General features: G+C 41.9%; 1 protein-coding gene across 1 annotated transcript in view; it reads right to left on the minus strand.

The window, feature by feature from the left end:
• The window catches only part of LRP2 (LDL receptor related protein 2), a 202,744-nt gene that overhangs the window by 16,987 nt on the left and 164,441 nt on the right, over nt 1-21,316 (minus strand). Inside the window, exons 56-67 of the mRNA XM_036254951.1 lie at nt 21,062-21,307; nt 20,234-20,362; nt 18,901-19,020; nt 17,683-17,799; nt 16,819-16,935; nt 15,810-15,947; nt 13,360-13,482; nt 9,777-9,905; nt 6,288-6,419; nt 4,922-5,053; nt 2,836-2,979; nt 762-927 (exon numbers count right to left, since the gene is read on the minus strand). Coding sequence (XP_036110844.1) covers nt 762-927; nt 2,836-2,979; nt 4,922-5,053; nt 6,288-6,419; nt 9,777-9,905; nt 13,360-13,482; nt 15,810-15,947; nt 16,819-16,935; nt 17,683-17,799; nt 18,901-19,020; nt 20,234-20,362; nt 21,062-21,307 — 1,693 coding nt within the window. The remainder of the gene's footprint in view (nt 1-761; nt 928-2,835; nt 2,980-4,921; nt 5,054-6,287; nt 6,420-9,776; nt 9,906-13,359; nt 13,483-15,809; nt 15,948-16,818; nt 16,936-17,682; nt 17,800-18,900; nt 19,021-20,233; nt 20,363-21,061; nt 21,308-21,316) is intronic.

Consider the following 21,316-nt stretch of genomic DNA (forward strand, 5'->3'; position numbering starts at 1 on the left):
CATGTGTCTACTTTATGATAAACCTATTTAGAGGTTCTTGCTTAGATCATCCAAAGTGTGTGGCTCTGCTCCCTGGGGTTCCAGAAAATCTAAAAGAGGACAATGGAGCCAGCACCTCTATTAATAAAAAACCCAAAGATTAAACGGGGAAGTCAAATTTCTAATCTGTTTAGACAACATAGCCTGCTAAAAACACAAGGTATGGATTATTCCTCCCTGAAATAATTACCACAGAGGAAAGTGTTTCATCTCAATTGCTTTGCTGGGAGAACTGGGTTTTTTGTTTTTGTTTTTGTTTTTGGTACATGCCCCTAGCGGGAACCAAACCCGGGACTCTCTGGTCTGCAGGCCGACGCTCCAACTGCTGAGCCAAACTGGCCAGGGCTGCTGGGAGAATTGTGAGGCCCGCCCATTTCTTCACAAAATGAACGGTGCCGCCATACTAACAGTTAATTTTGGAACCCAGAACTCTGTTGTCAAGAACACACTCTTAGATACAGATATAGACTCTTCTTCACCTTTGTTCTTTCCCAAACTCTTCCATGGCACATATAGAATAAAGGAAATGATAAGTTTATAGGGCACCCTGGTGTAAGCAGAGGTGGTTGCTGGGGCTACAGCAAGCCCTGGCATCATCCAGCTGTATCAGTGGTGGAGTGCACCCATATCGGGTCCAACGTAACTCATGTGCCCAGGACAGCAGGAAGGAACTCTGGCCAGGTAAAGAGAATACGCAAGAGGGGAATGTATGTTAAACTTACCTTCCAACCCAGTCCACTGCTAATCCATCTGGCTGCATTATGTATTTCAGGCCCAGGTTAATTACCTGTACATGGTTATTGTTGCCAGATTCAAAGTTGGGGATGTAGGCACGTTTGATAGCACCAAAATTAGAGCCATGTCCTAGCACAGTGTAATATATGACACCTGCAAAGGCAAGACACACGTCAGCTTCATGGTAAGAGCATCAGGTAAGAGAGGAACTAGGGTCTAATTAGGTGAAGTACTGTTCATTTATTGACATCTATATACCCCCTCATTGTTCCTGTAATAGTTATAATTCAGTTACACCAAGATGATCAAACTTCAAAACCTCTCATACTTGAAGAGCTATTAGCTACAAATCCTTCAGTTGATCACATTGATACATACTTAGTTGTCTTTATTTAAAGGTAATTCATTAAAATATATTTCAGCCAAGAGCCTATTTACTCTCATTAGGATCAAGTTCTATTTCCAAAATAGAATACATAGATAAACCAGGGGCAGGCTGGACAGAGTTGGAATCATACTTAGTACCAGTGACAATAAAGGAACCATGCAGATGCAAAGTCTTATTTTACGTCCAGACTAAAAGATAGTGGACAGCAAGCATTTTAAAAAGCATAGGAAGAGGTATATATTATTCTCTTTTCTTTGTATCCTCACCCAAGGACATTCTTTTGCATTTATCTTCAGAAAGTGCAGGAGGAGAGAGAGAGAGGAACATCAACATGAGAGAGACACATTGAGTGGCCGCCACCCACACGACCCCATCCGGGGCCAGGGACAAACTGCAACCGAGGCACGTGCCCTTAGTGGGAACCGAACCCAGGACTCTCTGTTCTGCGGGCCAACACTCTAACTGCTGAGCCAAACTGGCCAGGGTGATATATTACTATTCTTTAAAAGCTTATTGTATTGCATAACTGTGTGAAAACACAATAAATCTCACATTGTCTAGTTATTGTTAGTTTGCAATGAATTTTCACATCTATGATCTTATTTGGTCTTCAAAACAACTTTCAGAGGCAGGCAGGCAGAACAAGATTTCTGCTTTTTCTTTACAGATAAGAAATGGTGATCCAGTGAATTGTCACAATTATTTAAGGTCATAAAGCTAGTAGATGAGCCCTGGCTGGTTTGGCTCAGCGGTTAGAGTGTTGGCCTGCAGACCAATGAGTCACGGGTTTGATTCTGGTTAAGGGCATGTATCTCGGTTGCAGTTCATCCCTGGCTTTGGTTGGGTCGTGCGGGAGGCAACCAGTTGATGAGGCTCTATCACATCGATGTTTCTCTCTGTCTCTCTCTCTCTCCCTCCTACTCTATCTGATAATAAGTAGAAAAATATACTCAGATGAAGAATTAAAAAAAAGCTAGTATATGAGGAAGACAGGCATGGAAGACACGTTTTCTGATACCTGCCCCCGGCCATCTTCCACACACCATACAGAGCCCTTCAAAGCTCAGCATAAGCATTATTCAGTTTTTCATTCATTAAACTAAACTTTTTGAGCACCCACTATGTACATTGCACTGGATGTTGGGTCAGGTGCTAGGCATGTAGACATGAATTAGATTCAATCACTGGGTCCAAAGAGCAGATGGTTACAGGGTGTAACTTGGTGTAGCATGTGCTTTAGAAAAGCATGTATAAAATGTTACTGGCTCGTGGGTGACCAATCACAAAACTATGCCAGGAGGAATTATAGAAGATATCACAGAAGAGGGGACATCTGAACTGGGTCTTCGAAGTTCCACAGAAATCTTCCACGTGTACGACAGTGGGGAAGAACAAGAGCTGCGTGAGCCCAGACAGGAGATACTGAACAAAGGGCTATGAAGTGTCCTGAAAGGATAATCCCAGGGATGCGAAAAGGTTTGGTGAGAAGTCGGGAAAGGCTGGCTAGGACCCACGGCCATGCTAAGGTGTCTGCAGCACGCTGTGTAGAAGGGGCTTCTGCTTCCACTCATGCAACAAAATTCACTCATTAAAAAATAAATTCCCAGACTCGACACCCTATAAGTCAATTAATTCAATTAATATCAATGACAGGTGCCAACGTTCATACTCACTGAGAGCCATGCCCTCGGGATCCCAGTCATAATCGACAGCCTGAATATGTTCCTGTTCTTCAAGATAATCTGCGTACTTCTCAGATGAGAGGTTATATTTTCGAATCCGCACGTTTTCAGGAAGTAGCAGCAAAGGAGGGTTACCTATAAGCAAATGAAGGGTTGCTTTACCTGTTTGATTTCTACCTGAACTTTTAAAATATATAAAGTAGGATATAAAAGAGCAGGTACGCTCCCCCCTTAAGAATACAAACAAACAAACGTGAGTTTTTATAGGAACCTGACTATCTCTGCCGATCAAGCTGCATAGAGCTGTCTATACAACTGGGTTGCAAAGTCCATGACCGTGGACATTCTGTCTTCGTTCAGGTGGAGAGCTGACCTTTCTGTTAGTGACATGATCAGTTCCTTATTCCTTGTCCTCAGTGGACAACAGTTTACAGCAAGGAAACACTGAGACCCCCTAGGAAGTGTCCTCTTTTCCACTAATTTTTTTCTTCATTCACCCACAATAAAACAAACAAGATTGTAGACATTCAGTCTCACAGAAGAAATGCAAATGTATAGTGTTATGAAAAGTTAACCAAGAAGTCCTCATTCCTCACTCTTTACTGACAGATTTTATGATTCTTTTAACAGGTAATCATGTCCATGACTCAATTTGTTTCTAGCTAATAACAAAAGAGCTTGTTTTTTATATATATATATTTTTTGCATGTATCTTCAGATAGAGAAGGAGGGAGAGAGGGAAGAAGAGAGAGAGAGAAACACTGATGTGAGAGAGACACATCGACTGGTTGACACCCACATGACCCCAACCAGGGCCGGGGACAAACTGCAACCGAGGTACGTGCCCTTAGTGGGAATCGAACCCAGGACTCTCCGGTTCGTGGGCCAGCACTCTAACCGCTGAGCCAAACTGGCCAGGCCCTTGTTCTAGATTTTTAAATTTTTTTTACCCAAAGCAGCTATTTGAATATGACTCATCCTGAGTTGCATTGTCTAAAAATTTTTATTTAACATGCTTAATGTCAATCAAATCTAATTTAAGTAATTTTTAAAAGTTTGTTTATAGATTTCCTGTCTTGACATTATGTTTTATATGAATATTCTAATTTATTTCAGTCATCTCCTTAGTTAAAAGATTTAACCACTTTTTAATTTGCTGCTTAATTACCAGACCAACTGTTCAGATGCCTTTGCCCTAGTTTTCATTCAGTGTCAAGAATGTTTGGAGGGTAGAACATTTAAGTGTGCTAGTCAAATGTGTACATTAAAAGCCCAATTTATATGACTAAATTAAACAGCCCTTTTTACCTTTAATTTTCAAAATAAAATGCTATTTTTTTACCAAGTGCCTTAAACCTTGGTACAAACTTCAAATTCAACTCTGTAAGATCACGAAGTCCTACACCCCTTAACTGGATATGACGATTTAAGTCAGACCCTTTCTCTCTTTTTCATTTCTATCTAGTACTTGTTCCTGCTTTCTTTTGAGGTCTGATTCTCAGATACTGGCATTAACTTAAGAGGCAGAGCTAATGATTGAACTTAGGAATGTGCCACGCTTTCTGCCACACTTGTTCTGTCCGTGACCAGTAGTCCGTGAACAATGAGAGAGGGATACGTCAACAAGGTATCTTTGATTTGCCTCAGTTAAATGGGACTGCTTATTTTGTGATCCATCTTGGAGCCCAGGGCCTCGGACCTTGATCTCAGTGGAGTGGGAGCTGGAGAGCTTCTTCATTTCCTTCTATTCATGACCAAGTTACAAGCAAGCGTTTATTGTTTGAATCTTCTGGAAGGTGGCATCTTGTCTACCTTCTGAAGTTTTTACCAAGGTAGTCCAGAGTAAAAAGTAATGCCTGGGTCCTGTTTGAACCCCTAAATATCTGTTGGGGAATTGTAGCTTTGTTTTAATCTGGCAAGGGAGGAAAGGGAAGAAGAGACAGGATGGGCGTTGGGAGAAAAGTAACTAATGAATTAAAAATAAGACTTTAAGTCTAAAGTTTGTTTTCTGGTATATCGTACTCATCAGCATTTATTTCTCCGAGAGTCAGTTAATCCCGACATGAACCCATCATACCATCAGCTTCACATCGATTTCCATGGGTGCCACCCAAAGACCTGAAGCCTTCGGCACAGAAACACTCATAACCTCCTTTGGTGTTCTGGCAGTTCTGCGGGCACATCGCAAATTGTTCACACTCGTTGATGTCTGTAGGCAAAATAAAACCAAATATGCAACATTTGCTCCCATCCATCCTTTAGAAACCATGCATCTGTTTAAATCCACATTCACAAACAATGAGGACCGAGAAGACTGCAGATGAAAACAAGCAGATACCAACATTTGTAGAACACCTAGTGTTGCAGAAACTATTTCACACACTTTCTATGTTTTTCCTCATTTAATTTTCCAGAAAGACTCTCTGAGGTATGAACTATTTATTAAACCCCAAGTCCCAAAGCTGATGAGCAATGAAGACAAGGTTTAAACTGAAGTAGTTTCACTCTGTATAATAGCAGAGCAAACTTTTTCCTTTTGGGAAGCACATGTTACTACCACTTCCCCTTCTGCTGATTCATTTCGGAAATGGGAGTTATCGATTTGGTTTTTCATTTGAGTTCTTAAGCTTCAGCTTCCAAAAGAACTCTTCCAATCATCTGAGTACGGTACATCATGAGATAGAAACAGTACATTCAAACAAAAAAAGACACTGAAAGTCGTGCTCATCACTTACCATCCTGAAGAGCTACCTTCTGACTCTATACCTTAAAACTCATTCATGTCTGACATAAGTTGGTGTCTAATAAATATGTTGCTTGACTTAAGATAAAAAAATTAAGACTTGTATTTGTTCTTTTTTTTTGTTTTTTGTTTTTTTTTTTGGTATGTGCCTCTAGTGGGAACGGAACCCGGGACTCTCTGGTCTGCAGGCCAATGCTCCAACTGCTGAGCCAAAATGGCCAGGGCAAGACTTGTATTTGTTAAAAATAATTTTGATCTCACACAGTGATACAATAAACAGCCATCACCACTGAGGCCTTCATGAGTCATACCAATTTGACAAGATATTACTGAGGATGCGCCATCTGCCCACACCCTGCTAAGCACTGGTAAGATAGCACAGACAAAAGCACTTAGATCAATTTTGGGGTTTTTTCACAACCCAAAAATTTAATGAGGGAAACAGATCTTGACATTTGTCATCATTGGTTATATATATATATATATATATATATATATATATATATGACTTAGAACCCCATTTAGAATTGATCATCACCCCCTAACAGTAAAATCACTGGTGCACCTGAGTATTTTAATGAGCTAGAAACATGAGCTTAGCCCCATTAAGAAACTTAAACGGTGGTTTAATAAAAGGGAATGAGTGGAGAACATACAAGTACAAGTCTCTCCTGATGGAATTGGAGGAAACAAACCCTACCGTCACAGGAGTTTCTGTCCGAAATACTGGCTTTGAACCCAGGTCTACAGGAGCAAATAAATCCTCCTTCACTTAATTGGGTACAATTTTGTTCACATAGATTTTCAGCACATGATCTTTCTTTCCCTTTATCTGAAAAACAAAATTGCAGCATTACAAATGGAGTTATAAACCAGATCAATCATAACTATACACAACTTGCTAGGTAAGTAGTAGCCAGAGCATAATAAAATGCATCTGTTAGTCATAAGTCACATTGGAACCATAAATTGGTGTACATTGAAAGGATTTTTGTAATACATACATATCAAGGACTTCAAAATATTCATACTCTTTTACCGACTTATTCCACATTAATAAATTTTCTCTCAAGAAGGAACAAACATATGCACTGTGATTTATATTTAGAAATTTTAATATTATTTATAATAAGAAAATTTTGAAGGCAACTTGAATGTACATTTAACAATAGGGAATAAATTATGATGTACTGTATTTTATCAAATCTAAGGCACCTGTAATGCGGTATTATTTTATGTAACACTAAAATACAAAAGATCGGGGACTTACACTATAGCATGTTATCAATTGTTAAGATGTACCCTGGCTTCAGAGATATTAAAAGTAAAACTAAACATGCATCTTAGAATCAATGTTATGATTCATGATTATCTGCACAATGGATTTCTATATAATCATTAAAATCTATGGTTTCAAATGATACTTTGACATGAAAAATATCTATAGAAAAAATAGAGAAAAAGATTGTAACACTATTTATTGTAGAATATTTCTTAAAAAATTTTTAAATATTAAGAAATACTTTTTTGCAGAAAAGGACAACAGAAGTACACAAAATGTGAATTAGTTACTTTTGTTTGTCAATATATTTTCTGGATTTTATAACTTTCATAATAAAAATAATCAGCTATTTGCTTATCCTTGTAGAGCTCATATCAATGACTCTCTCGCTGTCCCTGCTGTCCTGGGGTCTAGATCCTCCAGGAAAGCCTTTCCATAAGTAGTTCAGACTATACTCAGAACACCTCCTCGCTCATCATTGCCCCCACTTCTATCTCTGCCACTGTCTGTCCAAGCTATCTGACTTTCATTCTTGTCATTCTTATCAATTTGTTTCTTTTATCCTGAGTATTCATCTACCTCCAGACCTAGGTCTACCAGGGACGTTGACAAAGACAAACATAGATAGAGCGTGATAATGGGGGGTAAGAGTGAGGTGGAAAAGGTGGTTATCTCCATAAAGGATTCAAGCTTCATCAACTTCTCAAATGAAATGTCTCTTGGCCACAGGCTTTTAAATATTTTAGTCAAGGAGACTGGCTCAATTCTTTCAAATTCAAGTAAATTTTTATCTGTCTGTCTTCTACAGTAGGCAATAAAGTGAACTTAACCATTTCTCAGAGTCCCTTAGGGTGCAGTGACTATACAAGTATACATGGTTTGAATAAACTAAAAACATTGCGTTTCAAACAAGAGCAACAAAATAAAGCACCATGGCATTCAATGTGATGCTGCCCTTGGAGTTCATACTTCAAAGCTGTCCACAGGAAAGCCTTACAATAAAGTCTGAGCTCTTAGCAACTACACATTGATAAATAAGTCTTTTCCGATATTCAATTTCCTCTGGAGTCAGCTTCAATGTTTTCTGTTTGTCTAGGAATTTATCCATTTTACCTAAGTTGTCAGATTGGTTGGCATGATGTTTCTCACAGTATTGCCTTATTATCTTTTAAATTTCTATTAGATAGGTGGTGATGTCTCCTCTACATTGCTAAATAAATGTGACCCATTTTTATTAGCACGGATACCCTTGAACCTATCGCATAACCTTTCTAAGGTTCATGTGCATAATTAGACTCTGTGATCTCCCAGCTTCAAAATCTCTGATGTGATTAGGGCTCCCAGGAGGCAGAAAATTTCTGAACCAGCTGCTCTCTTGAGTGAGTTATACTCTTGTAAAACAAGAGTCCTTAACAAAGAGCAGAAGCCACGTGAGACTCTTCCTCAAATTCAAGGACCTTCTTGTAACTTCCTTCATTTGAAAACAGTCACCACTGTAATTCCTATAACAACAGATTTCCCCAAATCCAGACAAGTGACAATTTCCTTTAAAAAAAATTGCTTTTAATTAAATGTCATTTGAATAAAAAGTACTGTAGCCAATTTTAAGCCTTTTAATTGGCACCTAAAAGGGGAATCATGCTTGACCCAAGCCCAACTAGGAAATACTTCAAACTCCTGGAACCATTCACATATCAGTCTTGGGACATCAAATCCAAATCTACCATCCAGTTTTGCAAATCCTATCATGTTTGTGCTTTTTAAATGTACATAATCAAGTACTTCACTATGTCAATAACTCCAAATCCCACTGAGAAAGTGTCTGGAACAAAGGGCAAATCAACTTGGTATGGTTTGTTATTCATCCCACTTTGCAACCAACACAGGAGAAAAGCTGCCATGAAATCTCTGGGATGCCTTATAAAAAAAATGATTAAAGCCCAAGGAGTTGACAGCCTGTGGAACTAACTAAGGTGACTGAGTCACAGGCTCCTAGAGTTTGAACTGCCTGCCTCCCTTTCCTTCTAAAGAAACTGAGGTCTGGATCAGTCTATAGGTGCCCAAAGGGGCACAGAGAGTGGCAAAGGAACCAGTAGTCGGCTGTCCTAGATGAGTCACGGGACTGTTCGGGTTCTGTGTCTGTCACTCTATGTGACTTCAAGCGTGTTATTATGCTCTCTGAGCTTTATTGTATAAAGAGACATAATAGCAGCGACCCAATGGAGCTAACTTGAGCGACAAATTAGATAATATATGTGAAAGCGTTGCATAAGAACTATAAAGGACTACAAAGATGCGAATTGTTAACATCATTCCAACACTTCCATCATAATATTGAGATAGAACCATCCCTTGGTTGTGTTCACCATCTTTTCCCCACATAAAGTTTTCCCTCTCCTTTAAAAATAAAAATAAATGTTCCACCTACCCTTAGAAGCTTTCCCCCTAATTGCCAAGTATACTGCATTTGGCTTAAGATGAAAAACTGTCAAGACAAATAGACCAAATATGTAGCTGAGAAGCACCCAGTGAACTGGAAGGATGGGCTCTGCAGTTAGGTAGGCCGGAGTCCACAGCCTGACTCAACCTCTTACTGAGAAGAAGACCTGGCCACTGCATTTAACCACTAAGCTGGTTTTCTCATTTGTAAGGAGAGAGGTGGGGTGGAGAGGGAGAAATCTCACACATAGGATCGTTAAAAGGATGAAATGAGATCATGGATGGTGTTTAGCAGTGTCTGATACAGAGTAGCGCTCAGTAACAGGCAGCTATGGGTTTGACTGCAACTCAACACACAAAGTAAACGAAAGAGAAACATGCGGTCATCATCTACTTTACGTTATTGGATGCTCTCCTTAGGGAAACCTGAATCACCACAATAAAGTATACAAATAAGAGTCTACTTACTGCAACCCGTTTCATCAGACTGGTCCCCACAGTCATTGACATCATCACACGCAAGGTGCTGCGAAATGCAGCGCTTGTTGCTGCACTTAAATTCATCTTCTGCACAAGGTCTAGGGGTCGCACCTACACCTGCCATTTAAGAACAAATTAAAGTTGATACTTTTTCTTCTGGGAAACAAGATGCTCCCCTCTGTGGCAGGGACAGTTATTTTCACCAGTTAGCCCGTGCTTCCTGAGAGTTCCCAGTCTCCCGTGCCATTGTGTCGGGACCACGTGACTAGTTCTGGTCAACAGACTATGAGTTGGAAGTGACATGTGTCACTTGCACACTGAAGCAATTAAAACTCCTGTGCCCCCTGCTCTGGCAGCCTTGGAAGCCAAGTGGCCTCATAACTAGACAGCAACTCTCGGGCATTGGCTTCCCAGTCAGGAGGCGAGCGAGGAGAACACTGCCGTCGGAGGCGGGGAAGGTGGAGACCTGTGTTATGCAGTGGCACAGCATCTGGTAAAGCTGTCACCCTGGGAAAACTGAAAGGCAGACCAGGTGCTTGTTGAGCTTGTCCGTCTCAGGAAAGAGGTTAGAAACACAGGGTTAGTGGTGTGCGCTGCTTGCCACTACCTGACTTTGGCAAGGCAGAGTAAGAAAGAAAGATGCTTGGGGAAGGACTGGTCGACTTACAAGCACAAATGAAAGGAAGTAAAGCCCAGGAGTTTGCAGCGTGGGAAAAGCTGGCTGCTTTTAGATCCCAAACGGTAAGAGTCTGAAGTGTAAAAGGTTTTCAGACACAAAGGCCCAGTAAAACCTTGGTTGGGTGAAATGACGACCCATCTATTTTTCACAATGGCCTGAATGCAACCGACGAACAGCGGAGGCAAAGGTGCATGAGGGAAACAAAGCAAAGAAATACAGCCATTCAAGAAGTAGGTCTCGTAAGGAACACCGAGTGAGGGTACTGACTTTTAGAACTGACGGGAAGCAAATGGATCCAATGCCTGCTCAGTTGCTGAGAGAGATAAGTGACCAAATAAAATAAAAGACTGTGATTGAGACTTTTTAAAAATCTCTTGGGCCCCCACCCTTCTATAAGCAGGGAGTGGGCGGAGAAAGCTGTGCAGCCCTTAAGGAGGGCATCCTCCCATCAAGGAAACCTTCCCAAAGGGGGCAGGCAGAGTCCCTGAGGAGCAATGGACATGGGCGCTCCTTCCAGAGCACAGTCTTGACCTCATCAATGAATCTCCTTCACTCCCCTAGTGGGAGCCTTCATAGTGTCTGCACAGGGTAACTGAAGAATTTACTCTCCAAGCCAATGTGCTTTTGAGAGTGAAAGGGCCACTATTAATCATTTCACCACGACAACAGACAGTGGCCTTTTAGAATTGTTAAGACTGGAAACTAATGAGTCTCTCGATCTTTCTTCCCCAATGTGAATGTTTATTGCTATTATGCTGCCCCTGTTCTAGCACTGTCTCTTGGGGGAGGGGGAGGAGGGTACAAATAAAGTTAGTCTATTGGTTTATGGGTCTCCAGACCATGAGGAGTGGCATCTGGAATCGATGGTGTGACTACTGCCTAACACCCGGAGCTCCTGGATTTCAGCTACTTGATGGGGCGGTAAGGTATGTCCCTTGGGGAGAGGTTAAGGGTGTTCTCTGTGTGGGAAGAAAGGCAAAAGGGATTTTTAGTGGCACAAGTATAAATTACATTGGAAATAACTGGTGCTCACTAAGTACCCATGCACTTCCCTGCGTTTCCCAGTCTCCCTGCAGCTCCAACCAAAGGACTGTGAGCACCAGGATGTCACTTCCCGGCCCAGCAACCATGTGGCATAATGGCCACATGAAGGAGCATTGCCTGACCTTCGTCAAACATCACATGAGTGAAAATTAACCCTCTGCTGTTTGAGCCATCGGAGTGTTGCCTATAGTGATGGCTATCCATGACTGCTCTGACGCTTGCTCCTTGGGAAGAATAAATGTTTATGACCTCTTTCTTCCACTCTGGGACTTGACCATGTGCTACACATACCTTTGCTCTGTTAAAAAAAAAAAAAAAAAAAAAAGGCATGTGTAGTCTGGCCAGTGTGGCTCAGTGGTTGAGCGTAGACCCATGCACCAAGAGGTCGCTGGTTCCATTCCTGGTCAGGACACATGCCCGGGTTGTGGGCCAGATCCCCAGTGGAGAGCGTGCAGGAGGCAGCCAATCGATGTTCTCTCATCGATGTTTCTATCTCTCTCCCTTTCCCTTTCTCTCTCTTTAAAATCAATAAAGGAAAAAAAAATTTAATGGCATTTGTAGAAGGGGAAATGGAAAGACAATAGGGGGAGGGAAACCCGCTCAAAATTTTTAAAAAATGTTTTATCTCCAGGTTTTCATCCTTTTGTGCTATGCCTCAAATAAACATGCTAACGATGTTATAACCACAGGTTCATCTTTACCAAAAAAGGGAGTACAAACAAACTCAGCAATAGTGTCAAAGTCATCCCTGACACATAGTCAAGTCCTCTCTGGGACTTGGCAATGAGCATTCTAAGACTACATTAATACAAGGGACAGAAAATAGAAAAATTAGGCATTTGTCTAAATTTTCCCAGAAGATATTCTTTTAGAAAAAACAACTGGAGTCAGGGGAAATAATTCCTTACTGAAATTTTTCTGGGTAAATTAAATTGCCCAGAAAATAAATCAACTGTCTCATTCAACAGACAGATTTTTAAAACATTCTCAAGATGAAAAAGCACAGATTTTTTAGTATCAAAAACATTAAATGCAGCCAGTTTACAACTTCTATTTTTAAATAACCTATCATTTTTCTCTTCTGATTAATAACTTTTCATTTTAAAGAAGGATATTAGGCAAGCTAACACCAGCGCTGCCGTATTTAACAAGGTCTTTCCAGGTGAGCACTGAGAAGTTCCCATCCCTAGATGAACGATGAGTAACCCTAGGTGAAGAGTGCCCAAACCTCATCTCTGAAAACAAACAAACCACTCATCTGTGAAGTGTGGCTCAACCAGTATTTAGTGTTTATTTTTGTTTTCTTTTTTTTATTTATTTTATTTTATTTTATTTTTATTTTTTTGTTCGTATAGAGTGGGAGGGAGAGAGAGAGAGAGAGAGAGAGAAAGAAACATCGACCTGAAAGGTACACATCGAGTGGCTGCCTCCCGCATGAACCAACCAGGGGGCCGGGGACAAACTGCAACCAAGGCATGCACCCCTAGCGAGAACCGAACCCGGGTCTCTCTGGACCACAGGCCGACTTTCTAACGCTGAGCCAAACTGGCCAGGGCTATTTCTGTTTTCTTAAGAGAAAAGAGGAAAGAAATAGGTATTGAATGTTTAAACAAAGACAAAAAAATTAAGGGGCTTGCCAAGGTCGGGCTCAGATGCGTGGAGAAGGGTCACATCTGAGTGACGCGTGTGTTTACAGGGCCAGGTGAACAACTCTGTCTGCAGAGGTCTGCCGTCACAGGTGCAGCTTGAGACTCTACAGAACAAACTAACATCCCAGGGGTCCATTTTGCAAACTGCAGACAATTTGGGGCCCTTCGTTTTTCCTTCTCTCTTTTGACTTTTGCTTACAGTTTTCTTGTTTCTCGTCACTTCCATCTCCACAGTCATCCACATGGTTGCACATCTCGTGACTATAAATACAGCGATTGTTGTCACACCGGAAACGGTGTGGGGACTCACAGGGAACACTCACTACAACAAAAGATGGAAACACAAAAACAAGTTAAGCGTAGAACATGATGTCACTATCTAAAATGCTCCTATGTCTACACCAAGCTTGCTTGATTCATCCATTCCTTTGCTCGTTCAATGAACCCGTCAACAAATATATCTGTGCTAGACATCAGAGTCAATGGGCAACAAGAAATACACAGTCTTTGTCCTCGTGGAACTTTCAATGTAGCAGAGAAATGGACTTTATAAAACAAGCATTTAACTACCCCTGTGGTAACAGCGCAAAGAGATGTGCTATGAAAGCATCTACTGGGGGCACCTGATGTATCTTGGGTCAAGAGAGGCTCCACATGGGAAGACTCTGAGTCAGAAAGGTGCATGGTAGGTTTCTGGCCCTGAATGAAAGGTCTCTGTGGTTGCAGCACAGAGTGAGAAGCACAGTAGTGGCCACGAAGCTGGAGGGCCAGCAGGACCGTATAGGCATGAGCTCTTATTCTATAGTCAAGAGGCCATTGCTTGTCCCTCTGACACCAGCTATCACTGAGCCTCCAGAGCAGAAAGTCTTTTCATTAGTTGTACACAATGAAGGACTGCCCTTCCTGAATTCCCTCATCTATTACATTTAAAGTTGACATCTCACCATCAAACCCTGACTCATTTTGTTATCCAGACTTAGACGACTAGCTGCTGCTGGCACACCTATGAGAAACCCCAGGGTAGAACCCAGGTCCCTTCCTCATTTACTACAGGGGCATGCTCCTCTATGCATGTACCAGGGATTCAGTGAACCCAACACAGGTGCGTGTTCTTTCACATGGAGAACTTGGGCTGTTTGATCTTCTTCTGCCTTTGTATCACACACAGGAGCAAGAGGAGAGACATATGATGATGTTGGTTGGGGAAAAAAAGTCAGACCCAAGATCTGATTCTTGGTAGTACGGTTACTAGAATTATTTGCTATGAAAGGCAGGTACAAAACAATAGAAAAGTGTTGGTCACTTATTAATGTGGCTGTGTCCCTGACTCTCCAAAGTTTAATTTTACTAGCTATGGGCACTTCATCTTACAGGGGGAAGCAACTTCTTAAGGACTCCTCTGAAAGTTACATATGCTTAAAGGTATTTTTCAAGATTCATTAAGTTTAAAACAAAACAAAACATGGTTAGTTCCTAACAAGAGAAGAGGTGGCAAGGAAAGCGTTGGGATGCCCTGAGAAAAGAATGTACACTAACGACAGTTCTCTGAAGGAACGGGAATATTCTGATGTATCATTTTCTAGAGTCAAATCCCTGTGTTAGAAATGAATGGTGATGAATCTAGGAGACCAAACAGAAGAGACGAAGTGAACTCCAGAAGCAGCTGCAGGCTAGGAGCTAACAGAGAGTTCCAGCAGGAATGTCTCTGGAAGTGCCTTCTCCTGTGTCAAGGGCTTTTACTTACACAGAATTCTTAACGTTAAGCTTGCATCAAAATCATTTTTAGGGCTTATTAGATGCGGAGGTTGGTGGGCCCCACTGTCAGAGGTTTGGGAGGTCTGGGGCGGGCTCATGAGTTTGCATCTCTAACACGTTCCAGGGGATATGAGGGGCTGCCCTAGTAGACAGGGGGCACTTAGAGAACTATTGCCTTAGAGTCTCTCCAGTGAGTCCAAACATATAGCAAAATGATGAAAACAAACTCTGTTTTTATTCACCCAGTTAAAATCAGTAGTTTCAACCAGGGGAATAAATTAACTAGGGAGTTTATAGACATTTGCCGGGCCCCATCCTTGGAGAGTTTGGTTCATAGGGTCTAAGCCTGGAGTGGGCCAGAGCATGGGGTTTTAAAAAAACTTATTCCCACATGCTTCTGATGGTTTAAAAATTCATATGCATCCTACAACAGAAGGGAATTAGAGAGACTTGGATTATGATGTAAAGAAAAGTGACCTTAAAGATTAACTAGCCTTAAAATCTCCTCATGGTGTCCGGGGAAGTTCTGGGGGTTGGAAGAGATGCTCTGAGGGCACGGAGAGCAGCCTGGAGCAGGAGCGGGACCCCCTCCCCCCAACTCCAGCCACCGCAGATCTGCCTCTGTTTATGCACACGGGGCTCCCAACTAAGATTTCTTCTGAAGAAATTGTGTTCCAAGGCCACAAAATGTTTAACACCATGGATGTTTGCCCAATTTTCTCCTGTTTCAAATAGAGAGCTAAGCAGGTGAGATCACGGTGAAGCGGATAGTGTGCCCGAACTCAAAACCTATACAACCGCCCCTGGGATCGCATGCTCCCCAGCTCCCCGTGAGCAACGCCCGGTCTTGGCAGCCGGCGCTACCGGCCTGCGCTCCGTTTCTGTCCCTCTTACAGCACAGATGAAGTTCTTCATCCGAGCCATCGCCACAGTCGTCGTCACCATCACAGATCCAGGACGACTGGACGCAGACGTGATTTTTACATTCGAACATAACAGCTGGGCAGTATGTACCATTGGGATAGCGGGTGGCTGCGGGTGGGGAAGACACGTATTCAAATTAGTAGGAGGTACCGGTTCTGGAAAGCGAGCCTGCTGTTTCTCCTTTAGCTCTTTCCATTACAGCCTGCCCTTCCTTACTCATGCAGGCGCGCTGTGGCCTTGGACTCTGAAATCCTGATGGAATATTTCTTAAGGGCAGTTGTCCTGGCACAGTGTGCAATGACATCAGCCTTTCTGTGGGTAGCACTGGATTTTTCTTTAGGGGCAAGTGCAGCTCCTCAGCTGTTCCAGCCCCGGCTTTGCCCCTGTCGCATGTATGTAGTTAGTCTCTTTAACAGCTGGTTCTGAGATGTGGTGACCTCATCATCAATGTCTATCATAGATATTCATCAACACTTATTATTTATTCAGTGATTTATAAAGAGTGAAATGTGAACAATCTATCTTATTGAAATTACATTTTTAATGACTTTTCATGTCATCGGGCAATTCAGAAAAAATGTAATGCTGTACATTCTGTATGTTCTAATACCCAAATCCAAGTTCTCTACACCTGTTAATTCATTGCTCGCATATTCTTTTTTTTTTTTTTACCTGTAATGTGTTTTACTCAATTAATGATTCATATAGTAGCTGATAATCTATACATACTTTTGCTAGCACAGATATGTAATGCATTCTTTATTTAAAATAGTATTAATGAAATGCCCTTGAATGACTACTGTGAATATGTATGGGTATGGTGACTCAGATCCCGGGGGAGCTGATAACTATCAGTGAGTGCTGGGTGGAAAGTAGCTCTGGCCTTTTCATCTACAAATGGTGACTGATGAAGAGGTGGGTCTAACTGCCATATGTGTACAATTCACATAGACAGTGTCGCGGGTGTCTAGGAACTTACGACAGACAGCTTCATCAGAGGCATCCAGACAGTCGATGATTCCATCACATTTCAAGTCGTTGGGCACACAGTGTCCACTCTGACACTGAAAATATCCGGGATGGCAGGTCCTCATCTCTGAAGAGAAAAGACTGTCACTCCCAGAATGCCTTGGCATTCTCAGACAGGTATTAGCTCTAGGGGGTATAGTAAGTACTCAGTCACATCCCGATCCACACCCCGTCACTGGCTCACAGCAAACCCACAACTTATAGTTAAAATAAATTACGAATATACTCTTAAAACTCACACCCTCCCCATTCAAGGCAGGAAGATGAAAGTACCCATCTCTCCTCTCTCTCTCCAGCTTTTCCTCATAAATATGAATTCCCCCAACTTTTAATGTTTACTGACTTTTCTCAGACCCAACCCTTCCTTGGCAAAGAGCTGTAAAAATTACTTGCGGTTTATGGTTCCTATTCTAATGCTCTGACCTCTACACCAGAGAGCTACAGTCCTGTAATCCTTAGGGCCACTTTCTGGGTATTAGGGGGAAGACCGGTGTTCTTATTTGTTTACAAGGCCAATGCAGATTAAAGTGTGCTCCTAGGAAGTCTAAGTTAAAATGAGATTTAAAAAAAAATCTCTTGTTTCATTTCCCCTATTATCATCAATCTAGACTGCTCTAAGTTAAAAATGAAGTATAAAAAGTACAGAGCAGAAGGTACTGTGTCATGTTAAGGTTCACATATTACATAAGTTACACAAAAATCATTTTACGCTAAAAACCTTACAAACACTCATTCGAAGTTACCACTTCTGTCAAATGTGCTGACTTTCGTACAAGACTCTCCAGAAAGCCTCTCAGAGAATTGTGACAGTTACCACAGTCCCGCTCATCCGAATTGTCTCCACAGTCGTTGTTAAAGTCACAGATCCATCGAGAGGGAATGCATCTCTGATCGTCACAGCGAAACTCACTTTCTGTGCACTCTCGAGGGACTGAAAGGCAAAACCATGTGGCCATCAGCGGTACCAGGAATCACACACTGGACAGGTTGGTGAGAAAGTCTAGTGCCCTAGGTGCCCACAGCCCTCTGGAGTCCCAAGTCACAGAAATCCGCTTAGCCAGACTGTCCTCCAAAAACAGACCTTCCACCTCAGTTTTAAATGTGTAAAAGTGATTTAATCTAAGATGAATTCTGATTTCATGCAATGCTAGATAACCTCCTATAGATTCAACATAAACTTTCCTATAAACAATAGGATGCCAATAGGATTGCCCTTTTGAACAAGAAGTTTTCAGCCAACTGATACAGGTACAATCACTATACTAATTTTCTCAGTTGCCTATGGCAAATAATAATCACTTTTTACTTCCAAAAGTGACTGAAGTTAGAATGTATGTCATATCAGTCAATCTTAAATTGACATGTGCCATGAGTCAATGTTGTATGTTCAGAGAAAGGCCTCATTGAAACTGTCTTCAAAACACATCTAATTATTCCATGTAGTTTGGTGTGATCTGGATGTTTGATTTCCCTTCTTTATTCTCCCTTCCAGTTCCTTATAGTCTGCACCTTAATGGGAGAGAGGGACTAAAACATGACCTGTTATTGAACCACTAGGCCTCCCAGCATAAATCACTGTTCCAGGTCAGATGACAACACAAATACAGGTTCTCTTTCCTCTGCTGTTAAGGCCATTTGGGGGCAAGGACTTAAGAAGCAGGATCTTTGGATTAGCACCTTTTCTTGGTCCTGATTTTTTTATTTATACTCTATTTATCATATTATATGTGTCTTTTATTGTAAGTCACCTCAAGTTCTTTTTGGGAAAAAAGTTGGGTACAAATAAATACAACAAACAACAGATATACTCAGATATACATCCTCATCTCAGAATTTGATTATATGCATCTCAGGAGATGCTATATCCTTAGTCAAAGACAAAGTAGAAATGTACCAGTCAGCAGAAGGTCAGAGATCAGGTAGCTGTCGTTCTAGCCTCTGAGTATGAAAGGCATGGACCGTTATATTGTGGACAAAGACCAGACATCACAGCTCTGGTGGCACACAGGATGACTGAGCCCTGAGCACTCACCACAGTTTTCCTCATCTGAGTGGTCTCCACAGTCATCGTGCCCGTCACACTTCCAGCGAAGAGGGATGCATCGGTGGTTATTACAGCGGAAAACCCCCACAGGTTTGCATGTCATCTCCTCTGTAAAGCATAGTCATTGCGGAGCCTTCAGAAGCCAGTGGGTGGAGAAATGCCCTGGTAGTGATGGCTTTCTTGTGTGAGTCTGAGAATTTGCTACCATGTTTTCAAAGCTCCCAGAGGGCAGAATGCCAGTAACACTCATTGTCAATAATCCTCTTTTGGTCAACCTGAACCCATCTTACCGCTTGAAACAACATCAGCTCTCTTCTGTAGAAACCGTTCAGGTATCTGGCTTGTAATTTGTAACAAAGGCCCAGAAAGGAAGAATAAGTGATGCCACCACCAGCAAACAGAACATTTCCATCACAATTAGATTTTGTTTCATTTAAATAACCCATTCTCTTTCTAACTGCTATTCCAACTAATCCTAACACACACTCAGAGTCATTTTGGTTTCAAGTTAGAGTATATGCTTAATCTTCACATATCTCATTAATTCATTTGGCCTTTAGTCCATCAGTTGTTTCTTGTTGCCAGAGTGACTACAGCTGGCCAATAGAGAATATGGTAAGTCAGAGACATTCAGAATACAAAAATCTCCAAATAAGAAATACTGACTTTGAAATATCCTTTTGTGTGCTAGATACCAAATCTTTTCTCTAGCTTCATCAATTTCAATCAATCTATAAGAGTAGACAAACAATTTAAACTTATCAGCTGTGAATAAGATTCTAATTTAGGAAAAATTTTATAAATTCCTAATATCTTAATAATGTCTTCCCCGTCCAGCTGGTGTGGCTCAGTGGTTGAACGTCGACCCATGCACTAAGAGGTCGCTGGTTCGATTCCCGGTCAGGGCACATGCCGAGGTTTTGGGCCCAATCCCCACGGGGGAGGGCATGTAGGAGGCGGCCAATCAATGTTCTCTCTCATTGATGTTTCTATTTCTCTCTCCCTCTTCCTTCATCTCTCTCTAAAATCAATAAAGGCAAAAAATTAAAAAATAATAATAATAATAATAATATCTTCCCCAATTATAGCATCCTTTGGGATGCAATTTCATTTAAGATGCTATAAATTAAACTGCCCCAATAACTGTAAAAAGCTACAAAAATGTAACATGTTACTAGAAGAATCAACAGACAGTCCTTTCACAGAGGTAAACAAAGGAAAGATGATGGGAAATCCACTCTTACCTCCTAATAATAGCACTGGACACTTACAGTTTCTTGTCCCCTCCACCCTCCTACCCCCACACTGCAGCCCCTCTTACCACAGCCTTGCTCGTCGGTGTTGTCCCTGCAGTCATCGACACCATTGCACACCGCCCACTTTGGGATACAGCGGTAGTTGGTTTTACAGCTGAATTCCGTATGGTTGTCACAGCGATAGGCAGGACCCACTGAAAAGAGGGAGTAGCAATGTCAGAACTGAGGTCTCAGTCCTCCCGGGAAATGGCACAAAAAGACACCTTCCAATGTCACATTTAGGAAGCGGTGCTGACAAGTAACAAGATTACCACGTCACCAACTAAACTGACGCTGGCAACAAGTTTCTGTTTTAGGTGTGAACTGTTCACCCAGAACAGAAAGGAGTTTTCTCACTATCTTAGTACCACAAGTTTGTGCTGCAGTATAATTTTGTGGGAAGAAAAAGGACTGGGTTTGAAATGTAAAAATCTGGGGTTGAAGTGCCTGTTCTGCCACTAAATAAATAGATAACCATCTGCTGAATGTAAACCTCAGTTTCTGCATCTGTAAAATGGGAATTGGAAACACCCACCTTCCTGACCTCATATATTTCTCCAAAGCTCAAATAAGAAAGTGCCAGATGTACAAAATGTAAGTTCTCATTAGCATATTCTGGACAGATAGACATTCAGTGTATCAAGAGGAGAAATCCCCCACTTCGCAAACAGGAGTCTGGCTCAACCTGCAGGCCATATGTTGGCTATTCTTGCCTTGCAGAGCCAGAGTGAGCCGACAGAGCCAAGAGGGGGAGTCCCATAGGGATGAAGCAGAGGCCTCCACATCCTCTCCGTCCACACAGAGGTTCTCCTTGTTCTGTGCTCCTAGGTCAGGCCCCTCCCACAGCAACTTACTACATTCCTGGGTGGGCTCATCCGAGTAGTCTCCACAGTCATTGTCCACGTCACATTTCCAGGACTGAGGGATGCAGTGGCCATTGGCGCACTTAAAATAGCCGGGCTGACAGATCCTGCTGGCACAGTGGGAACTGTCTTCATCTGAGTTATCCCCACAGTCATTTACCGAGTCACACTGCCAGGCTTCTGGGATGCAACGTTTGTTGGCACACTGCCATTCATTGGACTCACACTGGTGGTGCTCTGCGGGCA

This window comes from Molossus molossus, unplaced genomic scaffold (genome assembly GCF_014108415.1).
Source record: "Molossus molossus isolate mMolMol1 unplaced genomic scaffold, mMolMol1.p scaffold_m16_p_11, whole genome shotgun sequence".
NCBI classification, from domain to species: Eukaryota; Metazoa; Chordata; class Mammalia; order Chiroptera; family Molossidae; genus Molossus; species Molossus molossus.